The sequence below is a fragment of the Pongo pygmaeus genome, chromosome 9 (genome assembly GCF_028885625.2).
Source record: "Pongo pygmaeus isolate AG05252 chromosome 9, NHGRI_mPonPyg2-v2.0_pri, whole genome shotgun sequence".
NCBI lineage: Eukaryota > Metazoa > Chordata > Mammalia > Primates > Hominidae > Pongo > Pongo pygmaeus.
In genome coordinates, this window is record NC_072382.2 from 90,837,140 (window position 1) to 90,865,021 (window position 27,882).

At 37.5% G+C, this 27,882-nt stretch overlaps 2 protein-coding genes across 2 annotated transcripts; one reads left to right on the forward strand and one right to left on the reverse strand.

Annotated features, from left to right (window-relative positions):
* Positions 1-1,595: 1,595 nt before the first annotated feature.
* Positions 1,596-2,777, reverse strand: UBTFL1 (upstream binding transcription factor like 1). Its single transcript, XM_054438958.1, has one exon. The coding sequence runs from the start codon at positions 2,775-2,777 to the stop codon at positions 1,596-1,598; it is 1,182 nt and encodes a 393-aa protein (XP_054294933.1).
* Positions 2,778-20,032: 17,255 nt separating this feature from the next.
* Positions 20,033-27,876, forward strand: LOC129007739 (tripartite motif-containing protein 64C). Its single transcript, XM_054438953.2, has 7 exons — positions 20,033-20,115; positions 22,476-22,891; positions 23,419-23,513; positions 24,214-24,444; positions 25,213-25,235; positions 26,186-26,283; positions 27,383-27,876. Exons 2-7 carry the CDS (start codon positions 22,480-22,482, stop codon positions 27,874-27,876), a joined length of 1,353 nt encoding a protein of 450 aa, XP_054294928.1. The 5' UTR covers positions 20,033-20,115; positions 22,476-22,479.
* Positions 27,877-27,882: the final 6 nt, after the last annotated feature.

Sequence of the window (27,882 nt, forward strand, 5' to 3'; positions counted from 1 at the left end):
TCAGATCATGGTATTTTTTTGCCTCCACAATTTTGTGAGCCAATTCTTCATAGTAAAATTAGTCTCTTTGTCTCTCTCCTCTCTGTATTATTCTATCACTCTCCCTGTCACTTTGTTTCTCTATCTATGTTGGTGGTTCTGTTTCTCTGCAGGATGATGACCAATACAGTAAGAAAAAATTACATTAATATATGATAAAATAAATTTGTTAAAAATCGATATGCATTAAAAATTAAAAGCAAATAATAATGAAAGTAAATAGCAATTTTCTTATTTTTAATAATTTATTTCAAATGTACACATCAGCATAATTTTCACGATTTTAAATTCTGTAAGCATTAGGTCAAAAGTCAGAAGCAAGCCAAGAACAGATTATTCTTATTGCTTAACATTCTTCTGGATATTTTAATCCAACACATTTAGAAATTAGAGGTATAAAAATGGTAAACATTGTCATTATTCTCTGAAACTTATTATTTACTTAGAAAAAACGTATAAGTAAAATTTTCCTAAGATATCTAGGACAAAATAAACACTCAATATTCAATGGTTTTTATATAAAAAGAATACAACTAGTTCTGTGATGCTCATATTCATAAGAACAAAATATGAAAATAGCCAGAAATGTTTAATAGAATAAAGGTATACTGAGAAGGCACTAACTTTAGGTAGATTTTCAAACATATTAATAAACCAAAAAATTAAAACAATGTGACACTGGTGCATGAATTCCTAGAGAGAGCAGATAGTGAAACAGGATAGTGTACTCATCTATATCTGTCTTTCTCTACATCTTTGTATCAATCCTGAATGCTAAAGGTGAGATTCACTTGCACCTGAAGCAGCAGGAAAAATTTGGAGCTTCAAGAATAAATGCAGATATAACTTAGAGAAGCTGCACCCAATATCACAAGTGATTTTGTGGGGGAGCTCTTTCAGATTAAATAAGTAACTTTTTATTTTGTGTTTTCATTTTTTTTAAACAAGCAAGAAAAGTCTAATCGAGAACTAAGAGTCAGATATACATGTAGAAATATTGCTCCCTACTCCCAGGCATGGGAATGGCCAACTCCTTACTTCAGGGAGTGGAGGAGAGAGATATCAAGAGTGGCACAATTCTCTTAAGACACCTACCCCACCTTTCATTAAATATCCCCGACCCTAGATTTAGTGCAGGAGTCCTGAAAAACATTTCCACAGGGAAGTTCGGGTCCCAGACTTATGGGTATCCCCCTACCACCTTTGGAAGGACAAAAATGAGTAAAGCAAAGCTTCTTGCTTCAGAAATATTCAGTCTAATACAGTGTGTACCCCGCAACATAATCATTTCTTCATTTCAGAAGGCTTAATTGCATAAAGTTCCTCAGGAAAGGGATGATATTTGTTTGCTTGTTTTTTTAAGGATAAGGCCAGTATTGGCTCAAACTTATATTTATTCTTCCCGAAGAGTACCTCCCAGGTTCGTAATCTTGATGTAGGAGAGTGCTGCACCAAGTTGCTTCTTTCTTCCCAACCTGTCCTAATTTGTGGGTGGAAGGAAGAAAAGAAAAGAGAAAAGAAAAAAAAACAAGGAAGCTGCACTAGAGCCACTGCCCTCAGACATCAACTTCCATTTCTTCTCCACTGCTGCAGTCTGAAGAGTTACTGCTTTCTTCCTCTTCTGCATCTTTCTTCCTGTTCTCTTCTGGTTCCATGGAGACATGACAGTTTACCCAACTAGTCTGTGATGAATCTGTTCTTGCAGGCTGGAGCCCTTGCCCATCCCCAAACCCTTCTTGCAGACCCTTTGCTAATGAGGACTGCGGATCTGCTTGTTTCAACCTGGTGTCCAGGCCTCCTGTTATGGCCATATTCTTACCCTTAGCATAGGTCGATTCTTTGTATGCAGCATAATTTTCAGGTGACAAAGTCTTGAGCCAGAGATCCAATTTCACCTTGTATTGCTTCTGCAGCTCCTCAGCTTGGCTCTTCAAATGATCCTTCTGGCTCTGTGGGATGCGCTGCCAGCGTCTGCCAATCTCTACCATGCGCTCCCTCATTGACAAATGTTGCAGCTCCTTACTTGACCAGGAATCTTGGTGAAACTTGTGGTATCCATTCATGGGGGGTTTCTGAGGCTCTCCATGAAATTTTACCTTCTTGAAAAATTGATCCGTTTTTGGAAGAGACCTCACTTCTTCAACATTTTTCTGAACCTTCTTTTGCACTTTGATTTGAGTCCTCTTGGAGACACCAGATTTCTTGGACTTCTGGACAAAATCAGGGTGTTCTTCCCTGAATCGAGCAAGTTTTTCCTCAAATTCTTGCTTTTCCTTCTGGAAATCCTGAATATATTTCTGTTTCATCTGCTCTGGGAGTTCCTTGTATTTCTTTGACAGGATTTTGGTCAGTTCCTGGCTTCTCTTTCCAGGGTACATTTGGGAGTACTGGGGCCAACTCTCCTTGAAGAAGCGATTATAAGCAGTAAGGGGCCTCTTTGGAAAGTCTGGATGGTTCCTGCATTTCTGGCTTTTGTTCATCTTTTTAACACATTTCTTAGTTTCCAGGACTAATTCTTTAAAAGTGCTGAATTTTCTCAAGTTGCAAGAAATCTCTAACCATTTGAGTCTGCACATTTCACCAGAAAAGTTTTTAAAAGCTACTTTTCCCCAGTCCATGTGTGACTGAGTTGAGCTAAACGTGCTGTTGTCATCAGATGGGAGATTATTCTGCATGCATTCCAGTAACCTCAAGAGGTCTGTGTTGGACCAATGGCCTTGGCTTCTAGGCAAAGCCATTTTGATGTCTTTGGCTTGTTTATAAGATCCCAGTTATGTAGACACCAGAACAAGAACACAGAGTTCTTTACTTTTAAGACTCAGTGGATGATTTATTTCTGGAAGTCTTGTAGTATGTGTGATGCTGTATTTCTGAGGAGAAAGAAAGTTACTTTCCTTCATTTGGATTAATGAAGTAAATTACATCCTATTTGCCATATGTTCCTTGTATAATTCATTTGGCCCTTAAACATAAATAAACTTTGCCTGTTTCTGAATTAAATTTATGTTTGCCTTTCATATGCTACATGTGCAATATTCAGTATCTCCACACCCCACTCCAGCCTGCTTTCTGCCAGATCTCACATGAACCTATCTTAAATTGAGTTGCATAACACAAACACCAGACCACTCATCTCTTAAGAAGCTTAATGTAACAGAAATGCCCTGAAGACAGAGTCAGAAGTTAAAGTGGAAGGAGAAATGCCGAAACAGGAAAGACTGTTCATTCTACAGTGCCCTGAGTAAGGCCATTTTCTAAGCACAGCCCAAATAGCCATAGCTAAAGGTGCAGATGAGAAGTTAAAGATACAATAGGACAAGCCCAAGAGCTCCTCCAGACATGCATCCAACTGTCACCTTTTTATGAGGGAATGTGAACCTGTGATAAAAGACTGAATTATAGATTCTCCAGGACCCGTGCATGGGAATGAATGCTTTCTTTCTTTTTCTTTTTTATTGAGACAGAGTTTCACTCTTGTCGCCCAGGTTGGAGTGCAGTGGGGTTTTCGGCTTCAAGTGATTCTCCTGCCTCAGCCTCCCAAGAAGCTGAGATTACAGGCATGCGCCACCACACCTGGCTAATTTTTTTGTAATTTTTAGTAGAGACGGGGTTTCACCATGTTGGCCAGGCTGGTCTCAAATTCCTAACCTCAGGTGATCTGCCGCCTCGGCTTCCCAGAGCGCTAGGATTACAGGCGTGAGCCACCACTCCTGGGCTGGGAATGAATGCTTTCTAAGAACCATACTGCTTCTCCTTTTAAATATCAAGGATTTAATGACAATTATAAAACATTTCTATTTTATTTGGTTGATTGTTCATCATATTTAAGCCTCAGTGAAAGTTTGGCTTCCTCCAGAAACTCCCTCCAGAATACCTGCCATTTTTCATTATAGAACTTGAAAACGTGGCAGACCTGATGACTTCACTCCTTTTTTTTTTTTTTTTTTTTTTTTTTTAGCAATTTTGTCTTGCCTAAAGTAATTCCTCTGGTACGTGATTTCTGGATTCACTCTCAAAATTCTAACTCTTTCACTAGTCTTTTTAGGATAATCTTCTATTCTAAGACTAAGCCTCACATAAGTAAAATTGTGTACAAATACATACAACATTAAATAAAACCGAATCTTAAATGGAGGATGCATAAGGAGTGTAACAATGGGCCGTCAGGGGGAAAATATGCATTAGAAGGGAAAGAGAACAGAGTTAAGATACTGGTGGAAGTTGAAATTCTGAGAATGAGTTCTGAATATCTGAGAATAATATTTTTGAGAACTATTTTTAATTCTCAGTAGAGTATAGAAAGATGTAGCCTTTGAATGACATTAAAAATTCACTAGAAGTGTAAAGAATAATAGTCATAATATCATGTAAGTCACAAATGTCTCAAAACATAGATTAAAATGTTCTGAAATATTGAAATATAATTAAAGTCCATATTTGAGATAGAAGAGAAAATAAATAATAGCTTATATATCAAATTTATTATGTGAAAAAGACTTTCAGGAAATTGTTCCATAATAAATGAAGATATAAATAACAATAATTAAAATTTACCAAAAGAAGAATTACAATAAACTGTGAAAAACTTAAAAGAATGTAAAATTGAAAGTTATTAAATTTTTAATCTCAAAAATCATAAAAAAGTCATTTCATCAAAATCCTGTGAAAATTAAAATAAAATAAACTTAGTAATGTAACCAATAAAAAGAGTAATTAAGAAAAAAGTAACTTTCACAAATTAAAGTTAAAAAAAAAACATAATGGATTCCATACTTTGTGTTTAAGATCAGAACATAGTCTCAAATGGTTCAGAAACAAAAAATGTCAAACTTCCAAATATATTGTGGTGATTATAAATAATAAAAATAAATAAATATAAGATGTATTCTAACTCAGAAAAAAGGGAAATCACATAGAATTGACATTAGAAAAGAGATGTGGAATATTCAGAATCTGAATTTAGGAAAAAAGAAGTACCATCTTCCCAATTGTAAAAGTTAGGGCAATTTGTGTAAAGCAGTGGAAATAAAAATACGGTTGTGTTTTTGTTGTTATGTGGCTGTTTTATGAGCCAGGCATTTTTTTCAAATGGCCAGTTAAAGAGTTGCCCCCCGAAACATATGTCTAAGTCCTAACCCCTGAAACCTGTGAATATGGACTTTCGAAAATAGGATCTTTGCAGATGTAACTACCTTGGTAATCTCCCAATGAGATTAGTCTGGGTTTAGGGTGGGACCTAAGTCCAATGACTGGTATCCTTATAGAAGAAATAAAAGGAAGATCTGAGACACATAGACAGCCACGTGGAGACAGAGGCAGAGACAGAGCTCACTAGAGCTATGCTGCCACAAGCCAATGAAAGCCAAGGATTCCCATTACCCACCAGAAAGCTAGCAGAGAGGGAGCAGGTGGATTTCCCCTCAGAATTTCCAAAGGGAACCACTCTATCAACATGTTGATTTTAAATGTTACGCGTTCAGAAATGTGAGAGAGCAAATTATTGTTTTATCTGTGATAGTTTATTACAGCAGCCCCAGGAACCTAATATGCAAATGTTTTACATTTATTATTAATATCTTATTTTTCTCTTTAAAACTCTGTGAGCTCATTTTATGCTTGCTGTTCCATTACGTATATGATGAAACTGTGACCAGGCATGGTGGCTCATGCCTGTAATCCCAGCACTTTTGGAGCCTAAGATGGGAGGGTCATTTGAACTCAGGAGTTTGAGACAAGCCTGGGCAACAAAGTGAGAGACCCCTGTCAAAAAAAAAAAAAAAGAAAGAAAGACAGACAGACAGACAGAAAGAAAGAAAGAAAGACTGAGAAAACTAAGAATTTATATAGGGCCAGGCACAGTGGCTCATGCCTGTAATTTCAACATTTTTGGAGGCTGAAGCAGGAAGATTACTTGAGTTCAGGAGTTCCAGACCAGCCTGGGCAACATGGAGAGACCCCACGTCTACAAAAACAAAAATTTAGCCAGACCCACATTGTAGTGCCTGTACTCCCAACTACTCTGGAGGCTGAGGTGAGAGGATGGCTTGAGCAAAGGAGGTCAAGACTTCAGTGAGCCTTGATTGTATCACTGCACTTCAGACTAGACAACAGAGTGAGACTCTGTCTCAAAAACATTGACCCTGTCAATGTTGTGTGATTTTCCCTTTTCTGTGTTATAATCCATCTAATTTTTATTTTTCATTTTTTATCATAATCACTTACGAAATACTTAGAAGACACCATTTTATTCCTGAACCATTTGAGAGTAAGTTTTGATCTTAAACAAAATGTATGAACTCCTGTGACTTTATGAAGCTGCATGAATTGTTAATTTTTTAAATTTTTGTAACATAAAAGATAAATATTTGGCCAGGCACAGAGCCTCACGCCTGTAATCCCAGCACTTTGGGAGGCTGAGGCAGGCAGATCATGAGGTCAAGAGATCAAGACCATCCTGGCTGACATGGTGAAACCCAATCTCTACTAAAAATACAAAAATTAGCTGGGCATGGTGGTGCACCCCTGTAGTCCCAGCTACTCAGGAGGCTGAGGCAGGAGAATCGCTTGAACCTGGGAGGCGGAGGTTGCAGTGAGCTGAGATCACGCCACTGCACTCCAGCCTGGGTGACAGAGTGAGACTGCATCTCAAAAAAGGAAAATAAAAATAAAATAAAATAAAATAAACATTTATATAGTAGCTTCACAAAGCACACGTATGATATTTATTATCAAATTATATTAAATATAATAAAAATATCAAAAAATAACAAGAGGCTTTAAAAAGAGGATTCAAACAACAAAATAGGTTTTGTAAAATAAAAATACCATTACAGAAATAAAAACTTCAGTGGAATATTAGGAAAATTAAAAAGTGCCTTTGAGCACTTTAAAAACTTTGCAGACGACCAAGGCTGCATTCAACCTGAAGTTACAGACAACATAGAACTTTTCATATTCTACAATAAAGGTTTCCAATTAAATTCTAGATATCATGCCATAGATAAAACTGTATAATATCTAGGACTTTCCCTTCAGAAGTTCACAATTTGTATAAACAAGGAACAAAAAATTAAAGGAAATACTCACCTGAATATTCTATAACTGGTCTGAACAGTGCTTGCAGGAAAGTTCGTGCATTTGGCTCAGGAGTTCTGTGTCCTCTGGGCTTTCTGGACAACAGATGTTATTTTCTGAGGTTTCCACAGTCTAGCAAATTCCAAATGCCTCTAAAATAATAAGCCTTGGTTTTTGGATGCCAGTGTATTATAGGATCCTTAAAGCCCCTCCCTGATTAGGTTTCTGCAGTACAAAGCATCAATGAAAGGATTTACCTTTCAACCATTGATTAAATTAACTCCATTTCTAATCTCTGTAAATAGCCCTCTACAAACACCCTCTAGTGCTGGTTTATATTGTCATTGATTTTTAAATAACACTCACGTGGAAAGTTCATGTTTGATTTTTCTGGGGCAACAAGTCTACTTTCATTTCTGTTCCCACATCTGGCAGTATTTTTATATGATATTTGAACATACATCATTCCATTCTTTGATAATTTCTGCCCTTTCTTCACTGAAATCTAGGATCTGCTACCATCTCACCTTCCTCGTGGACATGTAATTCCCTTCAGTACTGATCAGTTCCTACCAGCCTTTAGACTTGGGGATCAAAATGCTAATGATGATGGTGGATGGTTTTGGAAAAAGAGAAGTAGAAGCTCGATGTCTGGCATCTCTGGCTGATTTAATTTTAAATTTAGGGAAATGAAATAGGTGCTGCTCCCCAAAAAAATTCAGATAATTTTGTTTTTGATCAAATTCAAACTAATCAAAAAGATACCTTTATTTAAATGACAACTTATTTGAACAAATTTTAAAATTTTTATTTTTAAGCAATATATAAAAATTGCACATATTTTTATAAGGTACAATATAGTATTTTGACATATGTATAAATTGTGCATTGATCAAATTAGGGTTTGACAATATGAGGCTTCATAATTTATAAAACAGGTTTCTGCCTATTAAACATTTTATATCTAAAGTTACCAACTAGTAATTAACTAAATGTATCAAATAACAAGATATTATTTGAAAAAGCCTAAATTAATAAAATGTTTAAATACATTTTAGCTTTATAATACAATTAATATAACTTATTTTGAAAAAAATTTTAAAAATTATAGACAAAGATGGATATAGACAAAAACATGTACAGAAAAATATCAGAAGGATTAAACTCCTTGGAGATTTTAATGATAAAATCTTCCTGATATTATTTTTTAAAATTATCATCTTTTTCTTTATATTTTATGGTTGTTAATGAGAATAAACTTCTATTGAAAAAGAAACCTTTACTCCTGTAAGAATATACTATCAGATATGTATCTCTTATATTACTTACATAAATAATTATTTAGGCATTGTAGTTACAATTAGTTTTATATGGTGGGGTTTAGGAATATCTATAATATTAAGCCCTGTGGATAATTCTGACACATGCTAGAGTTTGAGGATATAAGCTCAAACTGTCACCCATGTCGTGACTTAAAGTTTGTCTTCTACTCTAAAATACACCACAACACACACATATATGTGCGCAAGCAAATATATGCAAATAAAACATTGTGGTGAAATAAAATACCTTTTTTTGTTTGTTTGTTTCGAGAAAAGCTCTAGTTCTGTGCCCAGAATGGGATGCAGTGGAACAATCGTGGCTCACTGCAGCTTCAAACTCCAAGGTTCAAGTGATCCTCCCACCTTAGCCTCCCAAGTAGCTGCAACCACAGACGTGTGCCACCATGCTGCTAATTTTTTGAAAAATTATTTTTATAGAAATAGAGTATCTGGGGCTGGACCTGGTGGCTCATGCCTGTAATCCCAGTACTTTAGGAGGCTGAGGCAGGCGGATGACTTGAGGCCTGGAGTTTGAGACCAACCTGGGCAACATGGTGAAACACCATCACTACTAAAAATATGAAAAAAAAAAAAATGCTTGGCATCTTAGCGCATGCATTTAATTCCAGCTGCTCGAAAGGCTGAGGCATGAGAATTGCTTGAACCCTGGAGGCAGAGGTTGAAGTGAGCCCAGATCATGCCACTGCACTCCAGCCTAGGCGACAGAGCAAGACTCCGTCTCAAAAAAAAAAAAAAAAAAAAAGAAACAAAGAAATAGCTTATCTCAATGTTGTCCAGGCTCATCTTGAACTCCTGGATTCAAGCATTCCTCCTGCCCAGGCTCCCAAAGTGCTGAGATTAAAGGCATAAGGCTTAAGGCTCTATGCCTGGCCTTGAAAGGAATTTTTATTCAATCTCATCCAGATGTTTTCGCTTTATTCTGGCTCTAGTCCTAAGAAAATTAAGAAGTCCTAAGAAAACGCTTCCCAACAGGTAAAAGATGCATTAGTTAATTATGGCAATATACCCTGCATGAGTGATTTTGGTGATAAGCTTCTGTCTCATCATTTCTAGAAAAATATTTTATTTCTGTCATAACCCCTAATGCTTAGTAAAAAGGTTCTTTGTGTGTTGATCTTCTTCTTGCAAATTAGACACTCAGTATTAGCTAGTATTCCATTGTCGAGGACCAGCCCTGTGCCCTGTATACATGAGAATTTTGTTTTCAGGGCTGCTACTTATCGTGGTAGCTGATGGCTGTGGTCTTTCTCTGTTCCTTGCTTCACTTCACTCCACAGTATCTCACACAGGACAAAAAGCAGAGCAGATACTTTCAGATCCTCTGATGTTAATTGAGGCAACTCTGCTTTTCAAGAAATACAAAATGTGGTTCAAAAGCATCCATCCAGATTGTATACAGAGTCTAGGGACCTCTCCAATATGACCTCATGCTTTAACAGAATCAGTTCAGGTTCTGGATATTTTTACAAACTCAAGTTAGCGCAACTGCTCCAGTTCTCATAAATTCAGATACAAAATCATTCACTCTCTTTGATTTCAACAATAAGAATCACAAAACAAGATCTTGCATACAAGTACACCTCACTAAATTGGGTGGGGTTGGTAAATAAATTAAATTAAATGTGATTATTATCTATTGCTATTCATTATCTTTCCCCCTAACCATTTCCAATCTTGGTGCCCATCTGTCATCAGATGGTGCTTGGCCCTTCTCTGTGCAAATGCCTCTTCTTCTATTTCCACAAAGGCAAAATGCTGCTTCCTGTATATAGGAATACTATCAACTTGTTACTGTTGTCATTACTTCATAGTCACCTACTCAAATGTACAGCTTCTAAACTAAATATGCCAAGGAATTTTACTCAATGAAGACAATTCCATGTGGAATTTTAGTCGTGTTTCTTTTTCCGCACCTCAGAAAACTGTCACTTAGAGAAAATGGGAACACATTAGAAACATTAGATACTTTTTTTTTTTTTTTTTGAGATGGAGTCTCACTCTGTTACCCAGGCTGGAGTGCACTGGCGCAACCTCGGCTCACTGCAACCTCTGCCTCGCGGATTCAAGTGATTCTCCTGCCTCAGCCTCCCGAGTAGCTGGGATTACAGGCTAATTTTTGTGTTTTTAGTAGAGACAGGGTTTCGCTATGTTGGCCAGGCTGGTCTTACTGCTGACCTCAGGTGATCCACCGCTCTCCACCTCTCAAAGTGCTGGGATTACAGGCATGAGCCGCCACACCCGGCCTAGATAAGATTTTTGAGGGATTAGATGGTAATACCTGAAATATTTGGCTAGAGATGTTCTTTATACTGTTTTTACTTCTATCTCTCTGTCTGTTACTTGTATCCTATACTGACAATCAAGGCTCCTTTTGATGGAAATTATTTTAATCTCTTAGCTGTTGCCTCTTTCTGCCTATAGAACATCTTGCATACCACTACCTGACCAGTTTTTATAACTCAGCATTCAAGTGAAGTTTCTATCATAGTCTGAACTCTTCCTTATGGTATCCTTGCTTTTCAATACTAATCTGAGATACTCCTGTTGGTTTTCTTCAGAACAAATAACTTTTATTAGCTTTATTTTGCCACACACAATTTTTTTCTTTTCTTTTTTTTTTTTTTTTTTGAGACGTAGTCTTGGTCTGTCACCCAGGCTGGAGTGCAGGAGTGCAGTGGCACGATCTCAGCTCACTGCAACCTCTGCCTCCCGGGTTCAAGCAATTCTCCTGCCTCAGCCTCCTGAGTGGCTGGGATTACAGGCGTGCACCATGCCCACCTAATTTTTGTATTTTTAGTAGAGATGGGCTTTCATCATCTTGGTCAGGCTGGTCTCAAACTCCTGACCTCATGAATCGCCCACCTCGGCCTCCCAAAGTGCTGGGATTACAGGCGTGAGTGACCATGTCTGCATGTCTGGCATTCTTTTTTTTTTTTTTTTTTTTTTGAGATGGAGTCTCACTCTGTCACCCAGGGTGAAGTGCAGTAGCACAATCTTAGCTCACAGCAGCCTGCACCTTCTGGGTTCAAGCAAGTCTCCTGCCTCAGTGTCTCAACTAGCTGGGATTATAGGTGCCCACCACCATGTCTGGATAATTTTTGTAATTTTGGTAGAGACAGGCTTTCACCATGCTGGCCAGGCTTGTCTTAAACTCCTGGCCTCAAGTTATCTGCCCGTCTCAGGCTCCCAACATGTAATTTTCTGTTTTTAACTACATGGGTAAACACATCTTAGTTTCTTCCTGGTCTCAAGTTCCTCAATGTTACCTTTATGCTATCGCTTTCCCACAATTTCATCACAGACCATGATCTCTTCTCATTTTGTATACTCTTCCTTTTACAATTTCATCTAATCTCTCTGGTTTGAACTACACACGTGCTATGTCTCCACATCAGTTTTTAACTTTTAATTTTATTTCCGTGAAGAATTTAACTTCTGTCCCCCAAAATGTGACAAGGCAAATGGATCAATAACCTCTTCAGGAGGTGAGGAGTCCTAGATTTCTGATATAACTGGCAAGGTTCCCAGTAGTTTCACCTTAATTTTATTTCTCAATTTTAGGAATGTCCCAGATGATAATAATTCTAATAGAAGTTGCCAATACAGAAGAATGTAACAAGTTTTTGGTTTAATGGCTAAGAAAGTTTACCAAACTAATATGCACTTTCGCCTCTTCCAAAATTAAAGTAATATCTTAAATGTCTACAGTAGCTAATATCAACTGTATGTACAAGTAAATCTAAGCTAAATACGATTAGCTATATAATTTTCTTTGAATAAGTGACAAACAAAATTGGTAACAAGGTAATATTGAGAGTTTAATAGCTGTTGCTTATGGAAATTTTTAGTGTCAATAGAGAAAGCTCAGAAACTTTAGGTGGAAATAAAAAGGAGAATTGGGTTGAAAGCCCAGAAGGCAAAATTCTATAATCTGGGATCAGTTGGAGAGACACAAATCATCAGAAGGTGATAGACTTTTCCTGTTACCTAGGAAAGTGCTGCAAATAAGTGTGTGGGAGGAGAAGAGAGAAAGTTAACAAAGGAGTCTAGGTAGTACAGACAGAAAGAATAAGGAAGCATTGCTAATAAGCATTTTCATAATTTGTATAATCACCTTGAGTTAGTGATCAATTTAAGAGATTAAAAGACACATAAGATCCTTCTTGCCATATGACCCTTAATTAGCTAGTTGCTGAATGGGGAAACACTGGACGCTTCGACAGTGGTGAAAAGCAGAGTTTACTTATTCCTGAATACCCATTCCCGGTTCTAACTAAAAGCAACTCTTTAGTAAAGGATCACCTGATTTTCATCGAACACAAGCTCTTGGGCATTTCTTCTGCTGTGCTGTCATTTAATTTTCTTTTTCTTCTAAATCAAAGAAAAAAAGAAAAAGAAAGAAAGAAAAGGCCAGACACCGGTGGCACATGCCTCTAATCTCAGTGCTTTGGGCGGTTGAGGAGGGTGGGTTGCTTGAGGTCAGGAGTTTGAGACCAAAGAAAGAAAAAAACCAGACACAGTGGCACATGCCTCTAATCCTAGTGCTTTGGGCAGTTCAGGCGGGAGAGTTGCTTGAGGTCAGGAGTTCGAGACCACCATGGGCAACATAGCGAGAAATTGTCTCTAGCAAAAGAAATAAAAATAAAATAAAATAAAATAAAGGAAATAAAAATAAACATTTTAGTGTGTATTCAGCATTTCTGGATACATCTTGCAGTTCAGTGTGCTGTATACCTAAGCTTGAAGCAATAGGATGGGAACAGAAGTACTGAGGAAAACACCAGGTAATTTCCTTACATTCAGTTCCTCTTGCTCAGGATGTTTTTTTCAGCTTTCTCACTGAACAGGAGATGGCAACAGATTGCACTTTCTTGCACATAGAGAGGAAATCCAGTTGATGAAAGTGTCAATCTTCGTTTTGATTACCTCCTCTATTTGGATAAGTAGGTGAGAAAAACAGCCTCCCATTTATTTAAAATTGGAATCTTGCTGCTCAACATTACCAGAGCCTGCAATCTGTGGGATCAGTCGAATATGGGTATTCAGCATGATGTGTCGGAAGAAAATTGCTTCTCCCATGATTGAATGCCTAAGGAGTAACTTTATATATGCCTCATATTTGAGTAAAGAAGAAATTGCTTTCTCAGATCCCACTCCTGATGGAAAACTGTTTGCAACGGAGTACTGTGGCACTGGTCAGTTTCTGGTGTATAATTTTATAAATTGACAGAATAGCATGTAAAACAAATTCTTGCCTACACAGCTAGAAGACATCTATTGAAGAAAATGGATTGGTTGCTGACTTTAACTAGGAACTAGGGCCATTTTTATTACAATGAACTCAAGACTAGCAACAACCATATGTTTGTTCCATTTTCATAAAATTGGAAATAGTGCAGTAATAGCTTATTGTTTTGTTTTTTAAAGAAGATATTTTATTATCTTTTACAGAAATTCATAATTGATGTATTTTATCTATAGTTATTTAGACATGTTTACATGCAGCAGATAATTGTTCATAGTGGACTGAAAACTAATGCAAGGACTATGGTCTCAGTAATAAGGATATTGTGAAGTTCTTAAAATGGAAATATACCAGTGTAGCTTGGTACTGTATTTTTTATATTGATCTGCTGATACCAGTTATAGGCTTAAAGATTGTATTTTCACAGAGTGGAAACCAGTTTTTTAAGTTATTGTTCAAGGAGGGTGCAACATTAAGTGTTTTGGAATTTGAAGCTAATTTTTTTTTTTTTTTTTTTTTTTTTTTTTTTGAGATGAGTCTCGCTCTGTCACCAGACTGGAGTACAGTGGTGCAATCTCGGCTCACTGCAGCCTCTGCCTCCTAGGTTCACATGTTTCTCCTGCCTCAGCCTCCTGAGTAGCTGGGACTCTAGGTTAACAATGAGAAGTCACAATCCGTGTGAATGGGAAGTATAAACACATTTTAAAGTAGACAGTCTGCTCATCTGTTTATTTTTCCCTGGGTGATGCTGTTTGCTTTATTAAACACCTACAGAATTCAGTGTGGGTTAAACCCTTTTGGTTCCTGCTCAGACATTGCTAGCAACTTCTCAGAGAAGCAACTGGCTATACCATTCAGCTTATATCTGTAGATGGATATTCTATCTAGGTTTTTTATGTGTGTTCTAATGTTCACACAATGATAAAATCGCCTAGTAATGAATTTCTCAGAATGGGTTTTTGTTGCCTTAGGATGAATGACTGTTAAATTCCTATTCTGGCCCAAAGATTCAGTGAAAACTTCTGTGTAAAATAAACTTTTCCTCCTAAAGCGATGAGGTGTAAAATTTACTGTATTAATAGGAGAGAGCTCTCACACGTACAAGTGCATTGTACAAAATCCTGTCTGTCCATGATGTGCGAATTTTGTTCCTGCATGAGATCATTAAGTGGGAATCACACACCAACATATTTCCAGAATTCCATCCAATAAATTCACAAACACTTGAAAATCACAATACATATTTTAGGTAATGGGCCATAAGAGATTATTTTAATTGTAAGAAAATGTACAAAAATGTTTTGCATTTTACATATCTTCTATTTAATAGCAATAAAATGAAGTGACACTAAAGTGGAAAAAAGCCTGAACAGTATGATTTCTTTGTATCAACAGTGAAGGGCTCCCTTGTATATGGAGTTCCTGAACAGTCAGGTTTCTTAATCCTGATCATCTATGGCCAGTGTAAAAGAAAGGCCTGACAGGAAAATTTAAGGAACCAGCCCGGTAACTCCATATGAGGGAACTCTTGGTGACATTCAAAAAACTCACCCTTCCACTTTCAAAATCAAGAAACACACCAACCCGGCCCAGACGTTTCTCTACATGGTGAGGAAACATTGGGGAGGTGGTCAAGAGACTGAAATAATTATCCACCTTCACACATAAAAGAAGAAATATGTCCTTAGATTTAACTATTGTGCTATTCTTCCTTATCCAGGAGTCCTTACAGACTCCCAGAGCCCAGTCCCAAGAGTTGTCCACATCCAGCTCCCAGTAGTGTTTGCCAGAGGAGAAGACCCAGGTTCCCCATGCAGCAAAACAGTCAAATCTGTGAGAATGCAAAGATTCACGTCTAAACATCAAACTTCTCACATCCTCAAACAGCCTGATATTGTAGTTGGTTACTTCCCAAGTGAAGGAAATTTCCATTGTAGAAAAAAGAGAATGTTCCAGTGAAAAGCAGTTTATAAATTCTTATGTTCCGATAAGAAAGAGATTCTCACCGGAAAACACAGGTCAAGATTAGAAAGAAACTTCTGCCAGGAAAAATGTTGGAATAACATTACCAGATCTGGCTTCAATTTTCTCTATTCTCATTCCTTCTCCTTTATATCAGAAGCTTCATAATAGACAGTGGGGGCAAATACGGTGTGGAGAAAAATCAGTTTATATTTAGATATTTTTTAATGTAGTTATCTCTTCTTAAAAAGCTAGGAAAAAGCTGAAATACATGAAATAGCCACCTGCCTTAGTTTCTAGCCTTCTTTAGGTATCTGCGCAAATATATTCTATACTATGTCTTTTCTGACCATGATATTAAAAATTCAATTTTGGGCCGGGTGTGGTGGCTCACGCCTGTAATCCCAGCACTTTGGGAGGCCGAGGCAGGCAGATCACCAGGTCAGGAGATCGAGACCATCCTGGCTAACACGGTGAAACCCCGCCTCTACTAATAATACAAAAAAAAAATTAACCGAGCGTGGTGGCGGGCTCCTGTAGTCCCAGCTACTCTGGAGGCTGAGGCAGGAGAATGGCAAGAACCCAGGAGGCGGAGCTTGCAGTGAGCCAAGATAGCGCCACTGCACTCCAGCCTGGGAGACAGAGTGAGACTCTGTCTCAAAAACAAACACAAAACAAAATAAAACAAAAATCGATTTTTGTCTATGATTCTTCATTTTCCTTTCCTGCTGTATTTTTCTCTAAAGCACTTATCACAATGCGTCACTCTGTCAATTTTTTTTTTTTTTTTTTTTGGAGACAGGGTCTTGCTCTGTCATCCAGGCTTAAGCGTGGTGCAATACCAGCTCACTGCAGCCTTGACTTCCCAGGTTCAAGCAATCCTCTCACCTAAGCCAGTGTCTGAGAATACAGGGACATGCCACAACCCCAGCTAATTTTGTTTATTTTTTCTTAGAGATGAGCTCTCACTTTGTTGCTGAGGCTAGTCTTGAACTGCTAAGCACAAGTGATCCTCCTGCTTCAGAATCCTGAAGTGCTGGTATTACAGGCCAGAGCCACTGTGAACTGTGCCAGCTTCACTTTTTGAATGTTGTATTTTGACTTCTTGACTTGAGTTTCTCACCCTGCAACCTCATTAGCTCTTTAGATGCAAGAAAATCTGTCTCATTTGTTCATTTCTGCATTGGCTGAGAATGCTTATTAAGACACAGTAGGCACTTGATATTTTGAAGAAAAAAGTATTGTAAGTACTATCCTTAAGGATATCACCTTTAAAGAATCAAGACAACTTATAATATTAATAATTAAGCTCATGATATCTCTCTCTTTCACACAGAGCCAATTTCTTTCTTAGTGCTTAGGAGTGTCTTCAATATTATTTGTTTTGCTTTTCCATCAGGAAATCTTTACTTCTTTCAGAATGTATATGTAATTTCATTTCATCTCTTCTCTTCACAGTATTCATTTTATGTTTGAATCAGTAAATGATCCATACAGATTCTTCAGCCATGCATCTAGGCCCCATCTTGAACTACCCTATGCTACCTTTTCTGCTACATCTCTAAGCACGGCCTCTCTCATCATATATGTGTTAATCACATACGTGAACTATGTGGAAATCCAATAGTACAATGGTTTATCTAGTGTATAGTTTCCAGCACCCCCTGCCCCAATTTACCTGCCTGAAATCCAAAAAATTTCCTATCAAATTTTCTTATGTAATGTAGTTTAATTTTATTTAGAAAATCAGAGAATATAGTTTTAAAGCTTTTGACCTATATATACTGTTGACCCTTGAATAACACTGGTTGGAGCTATGTGAGTCACTTATAATTGGAGTTTCTTCTGCTTCTGACACCCCTGAGACAGCAAGATCAACCCCTCCTCTTTCTCCTCCTTCCCTGATTACTCAACATGAAAATGATGAGGATGAAAACCCTTATAACGATCCACTTCCACTAATTATATTTAGTATTCCATTAATGAATATTAAATATATTTTTCTTTTGATTTTCTTAATATTTTATTTCATTTAGCTAACTTTATTGTAAAAATACAGTATATATATAACATAAAATATGGGTTAATCACCTGTGAATATTATCATTAAGGCTTCTAGTAAGCAAACAGTAGGCTATTGATAGCTAAGTTTTGAGGAAGACAAACGTTATATGCTGATTTCTGACTACTTGGGATCTTGACACCCCAACCACCATGGTGCTCAAGGGTCAACTCTAAGTTTATTAAATATCATTCAAATAATCTGAGAATCTCTTTGTGAACTTCCAAAGACTTTATCTTTCTGTGAAACCCTGTGTTTATCTCATGCACTAATTATGGCATTTGATAGTGATAGTGTATTTTATCATGCTTATTGATATTTTATATCATTTCCCAGGAAACAAAATTTTTTTAGCTGAATATTTTGATATTAGCAAGAAATCCTAATAAAAAGTTTGCTTCCATGTTGAAATGATTAGATGGAACCCTTTTGCTATTGTTCTGCTGCTCACAGTAGCATAACAATTTACACCTTGGTTGTGCCCATTGCTCTATCTGGTACACTGAAGCATATGCTCTCCATGGATATCTGATAATATTGTGAATTATATTAATCTTTTTGAAAGTAATAGCTATATATTGCTAGTGTCCAAGAACTGTCACAAAGTTCTATATTTTGTCATAGTATTTTCATTTCTTGAAATATTTCTTAAGAAAAAGTCTCCAATTTGGAAAAGAAAAACTGGTTTGAAAAAGACTCAAAGTCTAAAATGATAACAGTGGATCACCTGAGGTCAGGAGTTCGAGTCCAGCCTGGCCAACTTGGTGAAACCTTATCTGTACTAAAAATACCAAAATTAGCCAGTCACGGTGGCAGACACCTGTAATCCCAGCTACTCGGGAGGCTGAGGCAGGAGAATCACTTCAACCTCAGAGGCAGAGGTTGCAGTGAGCCGAGATCATACCATTGCACTCCAGCCTTGGTGCCAGAGAGAGACTGCATCTCAAAAAGAAGGTAATAATAATAATTATTATTGTGTAAATAATTATTATATAATTTTAAAAATATGAATACATAACATTGTTATAGTTATGTACATATATATGTAAAGTATTGGTTTTAAAATTATTCAAAAAGGTGGATGAATACAAAACAGGTTTTATTTTCATATAAAACAATCATTAGGAAATAGTCATAAAATAGACTATAAGACATAAAATAGCCATAAAATAGACTATAAGAAAAACAGACTGTTACACTAATTCTATTAACCATTATATATACAATTATGTGAAACACAATTGAGTTCCTTGCTATACTTTTTTAAACAAGAGAGTTACACAGCACAGATGTGTTGGTAATCCCAGTTAATGTTTTATCTTTGAACATATTCAGATAAATAATGCCTAGGCACTTAAGCAATTCTAATTTCAAAACAGAGGGAGAAACAAAATTTTAAAGTTAGCATGTGGCCCGGTGCAGTGGCTCACGCTTGTAATCCCAGCACTTTGGGAGGCCAAGGTGGGCAGATTACCTGAGATCAGGAGTTTGAGACCAGCCTGAGCAACATGGTGAAACCCCGTCTCTACTAAAAATAAAAAAATTAGTTGGGCGTAGTGGCGGGCGACTGTAATCCCAGCTACTTGGGAGCCTGATGCAGGAGAATCACTTGAACTCAAGAGGCAGAGGTTGCAGTGAGCTAAGACCGAGCCATGGCACTCCAGCCTGGGCGACAGAGCGAGATACCGTCTCAAAAGAAAAAAAAAATTAGCAAGTGATAATATTTAATGAAATAATTATTGTATTTAAAATATTTCTTATTTTTTTTTTCTTTTGAGACAGAGTCTCACTCTGTCGCCCAGGCTGGAGTGCAGTGGTGCTATCTCAGCTCAGTGTAACCTCTGCCTCCCAGGTTCAAGGGATTTTCATGCCTCAGCCTCCCAAGTAGCTGGGATTACAAGCGCCTGCCACCGAACTCCGCTAATTTTTTCTGTTTTTAGTACAGACGGAGTTTCACTATCTTGGCCAGGATGGTCTTGAACTCCTGACCTCGTGATCCACCCTCCTGGGCCTCCCACAGTGCTGCGATTACAGGCGTGAGCCACCTCGCCCAGCTACTTAAAATATTACTTTGAATAAACTGTGTTAAGTCAACTTTCTTGCATCTCATTCCAAACTTGTCTGTTGAGCTTTGAGCCTTCAAGTGTGGTTTTCAATACTTTATAAACCTAATCAGCCAATTTACCTTTCTGTGCAATCTAATCAATCTCAGGAAGTGGGTGTGGTCTTTCATGGGCCCATACACTTTAAAAGGATGCTTGTCCATAGATTTCTCTCTCCTTCAGTGAGGACCCACTGGATTTGTGGCTGCTGGGCTTTGAAGAGCCAGAATTTATTTCTAACCTGGTTATCTACAGAGCTTCTAGACTGAGACCATTCATAGTAGCCTTGTGAGTATAAAATTTGCAGTAAACCCATCATGCTCACTTTTTCTCTTAAAATACTTTAAATTTACCTGGCAGCATGCTTGGGTCTTTTCTAAGCAAGCAAGTAACTGTCTTAGTGATTTTACAGAAAATCAATATAAAGTATCTTCAATTTGTAAGATGTAGTTTGTGTTCCCTTGCTATTCGATTCTTTTTATGTGACTGTTTTCTGTATTGTTAGGTTTTTCTTAAGTGTGAAAAGACATATTTCCATAGTTTCATGCAATGATAGAACCCATAAAATACCTGAAATGTTCACTAGAATGTGGGCATGTAGTAATGGTTATAATGTATGCCAAAGTGAATGTTAAAAATGTTGAATTACTTTGAAAATTCTTGTTTCAAAGGTCTTATTTGCTGTGTCTTCAAAATTTGCAGTTTGCAGACTAGATTTGAAAGCTGTTGAAAATAGATTTAATCGGCTGGGCATGATGGCTCATGTTTGCAGCCTAGCACTTTGAGAGGCCAAGGCAGGCAGATCGCTTGAGGTCTAGAGTTAGACACCAGCCTGGCCAACATGGCGAAACCCGGTCTCTACTAAAAATACAAAAAAATTTTCCTGGCGTGGTGGTGGGTGCCTGTAATACCAGCTACTCTGGAGGCCTCGGCAGAAGAGTTGCTCGAACCTGGGAGGCGGAGGTTGCAGTAAGCTGAGATCGTGCCACTGCACTCCAGCCTGGGTGACAGAGCGAGACTGCATCTCAACAACAACAACAACAACAACAACAACCAAAAAAAAAAAAAGATAGAAAGAAAGAAAGAAAATAGATCAATAGACCTAACCAACTGGCAAGGGCTCCCAAGAGGCTGAAACTTCCAAGTCACTAAGGGGAAAGTTGAATTAGTGGCCATGCTTCCATTAACTGCATTTCTGGATTTTCTAGGGTAGAGTGGAAAACCTAATACATATCTTCACTTTTTTTGTTATTTTAGAAGATAATTAATTGTTGATTAATTCTTGTTAATTATTATAGTTGAAATATTCGCTATTTCAGAATGCGAAAGTGTTCTCTCTAATCATCTGAATTGACTATGGGAAAAAAAATTTCCTAAATTAAAAATAATAGATATTAATTACATTTAACGTATTGAAAGGAAGAGTTTTGATATTAAAGTTAAAAGGATAAATTTAATAATTGATAATTTTAGGAGTTGACAGTCCACTCTGATTACTTAATCTTAGATAAAAGCTACTTTATTTATAATTGTCTGAGCAAACTTCATAGGTGAGTTTGGAGGCAGGGAGTATAGAATAATACCATAGATACTAAGTGTCTTTCATATATTATCATCATGGAATCATTGAGAGAGATAGAATGACAGAGACAGGATGACATTCAGAATGTGTTTCTTCATTAATTAGCTTATATAAGTGACTCAGAAATCATCCCAGCTTTTACCCTCCGCCCAGGCTTTAAGCTTGTCTAAGTAACTGGGAATGATTGAGAGCACGGCTTGCTTAACAAAAATGCCATAAGGACTGTCGTCTCATTTTCTCATTTGAATCACGGTTGTTCATATCCATGTTTCATACCCATGGATTCAACTAATCTCAGATAAAAAATATTTATAGGAAGAAAAAAGCAGCTGTACTGAACATGTACTTTTTTTTTTAATTTTTTTTGAGACAGAATCTCACTCTCTTACCCATGCTGTAGTGCAGTGGCGCAATCTCAGCTCACTGCAACCTCTGCCTCCTGGGTTCAAGTGATTCTCCTGCCTCATCCTCCTGAATAGCTGGGACTACAGGCATGTGCCAACACGCCCTGCTAATTTTTTGTATTTTTAGTAGAAATGGGGTTTCACCATGTTAGCCAGGATGGTCTTGATCTCCTGACCTCGTGATCCACCTGCCTTGGCCTCCTGAAGTGCTGGGATTACAGGCATGAGTGAACGCACCCTGCCAAACTTGTACATATTTTTAATCTTCTTGCTGTTCCTAAACAGTATGGCATTACAAGTATTTACACAGCATTTACATTGTATTAGGCATTCAAAGTAATCTAGACATAAAGTATTCAAGAGGATAGGTTTAGGTTACATGCAAATCCCACACCATTTACTAATAAGATACTTGAACATCTTAGGATCTTGGTATCTCAGGGAATCCTGGACCGAATCTTCAATGGCTATTGAGGGAAAACTTTATAAATCCAGCATGCTTGCATTTACTATGTCTCAGTTTGTACTGGAGCTAACTTATTAGACATATTGGACAGAGCTCAAGTAGACAAGGAAAATTGTCCACCGGCCTTTTTTTCCTTTTCATTGGGGCAAATAAAAATAAGAGAAAGAAATTCTCACTTTTTTATTTTAATTTTCAGAAACATGGATCCAGATGCCCTGCGAGTCTTCCAGAATGAGCTCATCTGCTGCATTTGTATGAACTACTTCATAGACCCGGTCACCATTGACTGTGGGCACAGCTCTTGCAGGCCCTGCCTCTGCCTCTGCTCAGAAGAAGGCAGAGCACCAATGCACTGCCCTATGTGCATAAAAATCTCAGAGAAGCCCAACTTCAACATCAATGTGGCACTCAAAAAGCTGGCTTCCCTAGCCAGACAGACCAGACTTCAGAACATCAACAACTCAGACAATATCTGTGTGCTCCATGAGGAGACTAAGGAGCTCTTCTGTGAGGCTGACAAGAGATTGATCTGTGGGCCCTGTGCTGAGTCACCAGAGCACATGGCTCACAGCCACAGCCCAACAGGATGGGCTGCTGAGGAATGCAGGGTATGTGATGCCTCTAAGGCAGTTTGAATTGTATAGAATCCCAAATAAGAATGATGAGGGCCTATGATAATGATGGTGATAAGAATGCAGATAGTGGAGGTGGTGATTATTCCATGTCAATCATAACACATAAATGTGTCCTTTCAATGTTGCTGACTAATTTGGCACTCTAATCATAGCTGGGTTGAGACTTCACTAAAGGAGGTTTCCTTAGAAACATTGTTCAAACGTGTAGAATGGAGCTGTGGAGCTGGTGGCCAGCACCAAGAACACTTTTCAAAGTCAGGTTATGTAAAAGCCAGTTTTTCAGAAAGTTGATGATATTATCTCAAGGGTCCCTTAAAACTCTCTATGATGTTTCTATCACTTTTTACATCCAAATTATTAGAACCATATTTGTTTAACTTGGAAAAATCTGACCACTCCACTCTAACTTAATTTATGTTTCTTTCAATTACAGCCTTATTTTTATTGATAAGGGGATGAAATATATTATCTTTATCATTGCTAAGCTTCTTGCTTCTTTTGTAGGGAAACTTATAAAGGAAACGGACTATTTATGGAAAATCAATCAAGAGATACAAAACAATCTAAATCAGGAAACTAGCAAATTTTTTTCATTAGTGGTAAGAATAAAAATGCTTCCTTTGTTTTTATGCAAATAAACACAAAGTTGGCTTATACTTTTTAGCTAAATTCAAACTACCATTTAAAAGATAGTGATTTTGTCTCAAGAAAATGTAGGGATTTCAATTGATATAATAGGAGTTGCAAACAGAGAAGCCCACACAAGCTAGCCAAATTAATTTTATTATACTGGATAAACAGCATGATGTGTATTCTAGTTCAAATTTGAAGGTTGGTATAAACCTTTTCAGACACTGCAGATGAGACAACCTTTCACTAAGATTGGGTGTGAGGAAGATGAAAGAAATAGAATAGAATATAGAGTAAAAATATAGTAAAAGTGAAAAAAAATACTTCATAATATGGTGTATGGCTAAATGTTTTTTAACACTTAGGCAAATCAGACATGGAAAAATCCTAAAAGAGAGATTAATAGAGGAAATAATTGACTCAGTAACAACTGTGAAGAAGCATCACAGTGACGGAAACCAGGAGTCTTTATATAGGTTTGATTTAAAAAGGGAGAGAGAATAGGAACACTGAAAAAGATGGACAGAAAAAGATAGCAAATATTCAAGACTCTTTGCAAGAGTGAGGCAGAAAGTTTATAAATTGCTTGATTACACCCAGCATATAATTATTTGAAGTTTTCTATTGAGAGTGAGAACATGTAATCCTTTTAACCAAATGTCTCTGCAGGACTATGTGTCATTAAGGGAGGTGATAATCACTATTCAGTATCAAAAGATGCATCTGTTTCTCGATGAAGAGGAGCAACTCCATCTGCAGGCACTGGAAAGGGAAGCAAAAGAGCTTTTCCAACAACTAAAAGACAGTCAAGTGAGAATGACCCAACATTTAGAAGGGATGAAAGACATGTACAGAGAGCTGTGGGAGGCATGCCACATGCCTGACGTGGAGCTGCTCCAGGTGAGGAGGGAGGGTCCATCCTCAGAGACAGGAAGCCTTTGCTGGACAATGCTGCCAGGACATGCAAATGTCACCAGCATATGTCACTGCTCTAAGCTAAGTGACATATGCTGTGTGACTTCCACCATTACATTTTTCCAGTCATTTATTACTGCATACTTTGATAATCTTTGGGAAATTTTTGCCATTTTAGTAGATAACATATAACAAAGTTCTCTTCAGTATAATTTGGAGTGCTATCCACAAGAGATCATCCAAAATCATTAGAACTCTAGGCCAGGGGAAGGTTAGTAATATCCATGTATATGCCCTTGTTCCTCCTCACTCTCTGATGTCCCACACAGCAGTGATTTGCTGAAGACATTGAGGGGTTTCCCCTTGCCTGGGCAAGGTTTGTCAAAGCTGCTCATCAATGTCCATGTGCTCTGTTTCTCATATGCTTCTCTGTTTTGTTTTAATAGTTGTCATGTGTGGTCAGACCTTTCCTTGGAAATAAGATTAGGAAATTAATGACACTGGAAACCTAGATATCTTTGCTTTACTCCACCATCTCTTGCTGAGCTCCTTTCTTCTTAATGCCCACTGATGAAGCTTTTCATTGTTTAGTTGAGGTTCTCTTATTAACGTAGCCTTGAATGATTCCTTAGAGGGGAATAAAAAGATATACATTATTAAAACACTAAAACAGAAAGAAATAAGAGTATGAGAAAAGATGCAGAAGGAAAAATCTCTCATAATTAACATTATCTTTTGTTTCTTTTTTTGCAGGATGTGGGAAATGTATACGCAAGGTGAGTTTATGCTAAAAAAATGCTATTTCTGAAAAGTTTGTTCTCTTGTGAATTGAAGGGATATATACATTTTGAGGCACTAACATCATTATTAGTGGCTATTTCTGATTTTGTTTCAAAAGAGGGCCTGAGGTCTTCTCTCTGGTCTGCAAAGTTTTCATCTTAAAATTTGTATGAATTAAAATATACATAAAATTAATTTGCCATTCTGAAGTTTGTTCTCCCAATCCATCCATCTTGTCCAGCCTTACCCCACAGATCTTAATACAAAATTACTCTGAGGAATCACAGAGGTGTCTTCTACTCTAGAGGAGTGGGAGGTTAAAAAAAAAAAAAAAAGACAGAGGGAGGACAGAGTTTCGTAAGGATAGGCTGAGGATGAGGATTTTGTTCCTAAAAGCATCAATGACCTGGGCCTGCTCCATCACAATACACCCAGTTCTAGGAAAGACCTCAGGAAAATGGTCGCCTCAGGACCCTCAGCAGCAGGGTTCTCAGGCTGGAATTAGACTCCTTTGTTTTGCACAAAAGATTAAAACCTTTTGTCTCAGTGAACACTCTCTATTAGACACTGACTAGCATTAGTGACTACTGCAGCCTGAGGTCCCAAGGGTTTTTGTCTGAGTTTTCTGCTCTCTGAAATATTTCCAGAATTTCTGCATACCCTCAGGGTGTGTGATGGGCAGAGGGAGGCAATGACTTTTAATGACTTTAGAAGTTGTATAATGTCTGAGAATAACATATCTGGGGAAATTGGATTTTTATGGAAGTAAAGTTTAGAAAAAGTAACATCCTTATGGCCCCTAGAGTGTGGAATAAAATGTACACCCAGTTAACCCAAACTGGCAAAATTCTGAGGAAACATCTTACATGAAAATATGATTATCTTCGTATGACTGTGTGATTAGCTCTGGGCCTGGAAATATAACTGAGGCCATTTTTTTTTGCAGGACTGATTTGGCACAGATGCAAAAGCCCCAGCCAGTGAACCCGGAGCTCACTTCATGGTGCATCACTGGAGTCCTAGACATGCTCAACAACTTCAGAGGCAAGAGCCAGCTGCTTGGCAGTCCGGCCTCAAATTATTTCCTTATTGGGTCACTTGGTTGAGGCTTTTCCCATTTAAGTTTTATTAGTTTTGACATGTAGGTAATATATAGTTTTCCAAAACATGTGCATCTTCTCTACCTGCATAGTAATATTACAATGATCAAAACTCAATTTCCTGACTTACAGTTTGATGAAAATGAAAAGCAAGATACATACTTTATCTGCAGAATAAGAGGACGAAGAATATTCAGATCATGTAGTTATGAAGACACTAGTTCTCATGGTGGCATCAGTATTTCCTGTTTATTCAATTTAATTCAATTTTGAAGGCTTAGATTTGGCATAATGGTTTTTAATTATTTCTATTCTTTGTTCATTTACATGCATTTTATAAGTAATTTTTATTATTTACAAAATCAGAACATTTTGATCAACAAAGAAAATGACTAAGACATCCATAATCAGGACAATTCTAATGCCATCAGAAACATCTTGTAACAAGTGAAAGGTGAGGGATCTGTGAACATGGCCTAACCATGTTAGGCCCATTCTAGAGAGCAGGTCTAGGTAGCAGAGGGCAGGAATCCAGAGTAGATTGAATCAGGGCCTAAACAGAAAATGTAAAGCCAGAGTATTTTTTTTGGAAACTTATAAACTTTACATGTGTTAATTTCTACCAAATTTTTGATGTTTGAAACTATAACAGGCATAACTTACATTCCAATAAATACTCACATCACAGCAAATTGATGTCTACCTGTTGATGATCTTAAAGACAAATAATACAAGAAGATTTTTCTATTGAAGAAAAAAACATTTTAGATATGTTCTGAAACAAACTATGCAGAGATAGACATTAAATCATTACTTTGCCCAGTGATATGGTCACATTTTTTCTCTATTATTTAAGGAATGATACATAATTGTATATGCTGTAGAGGTGTAATAATATTTCATCCTCATGGATGCATGGGGCTGAAATCTCTTGGTTTCCTTTTTTTTGTATTTTCTCGGAAGAAGAGCAAATGAAGTGAATAATTGGGCCACAGAGCCTCTATCCCTTCTGGTACTCACTAATATATTTTTTTCCTTGTCAGTGGATAATGCTCTGAGCACGGAAATGACTCCTTGCTATATAAGCCTTTCTGAGCATGTGAGACATGTGATATTTGGAGATGACCATCTCGGTGCACCCATGGATCTCCAGGGAGTGGAGAGCTTTGCTGTGTGGGGAGCGCAAGCATTCACCTCCGGCAAGCATTACTGGGAAGTGGATGTGACCCACTCCTCCAATTGGATTCTGGGAGTCTGTCGAGATTCCAGGACAGCAGATACCAGTATCGTTTTTGATTCTGATGAAACATTTTTTTCAATTTCCTCAAAGAGGAGCAATCACTATAGTCTCTCCACCAACTCTCCACCTTTAATTCAGTATGTGCAAAGGCCTCAGGGTCGGGTTGGGGTGTTTCTGGATTATGATAATGGATCTGTGAGTTTTTTTGATGTTTCTAAAGGTTCTCTTATCTATGATTTTCCTCCTTCCTCCTTCTCTTCCCCTCTGAGGCCTTTCTTTTGCTTTGGTTGTACATGAAAAGTT

What these genes read in the sequence shown, in the direction of transcription:
- UBTFL1 (XM_054438958.1), bottom strand. Translation starts at nt 2,777, where the DNA reads ATGGCTTTGCCTAGAAGCCAAGGCCATTGGTCCAACACAGACCTCTTG.
- LOC129007739 (XM_054438953.2), top strand. Translation starts at nt 22,480, where the DNA reads ATGGATCCAGATGCCCTGCGAGTCTTCCAGAATGAGCTCATCTGCTGC. An exon ending in TGCTGAGGAATGCAGGGTAT is followed by an intron (nt 22,892 to 23,418) that starts GTGATGCCTCTA and finishes CTTCTTTTGTAG; the next exon opens with GGAAACTTATAAAGGAAACG. An exon ending in GCAAATTTTTTTCATTAGTG is followed by an intron (nt 23,514 to 24,213) that starts GTAAGAATAAAA and finishes ATGTCTCTGCAG; the next exon opens with GACTATGTGTCATTAAGGGA.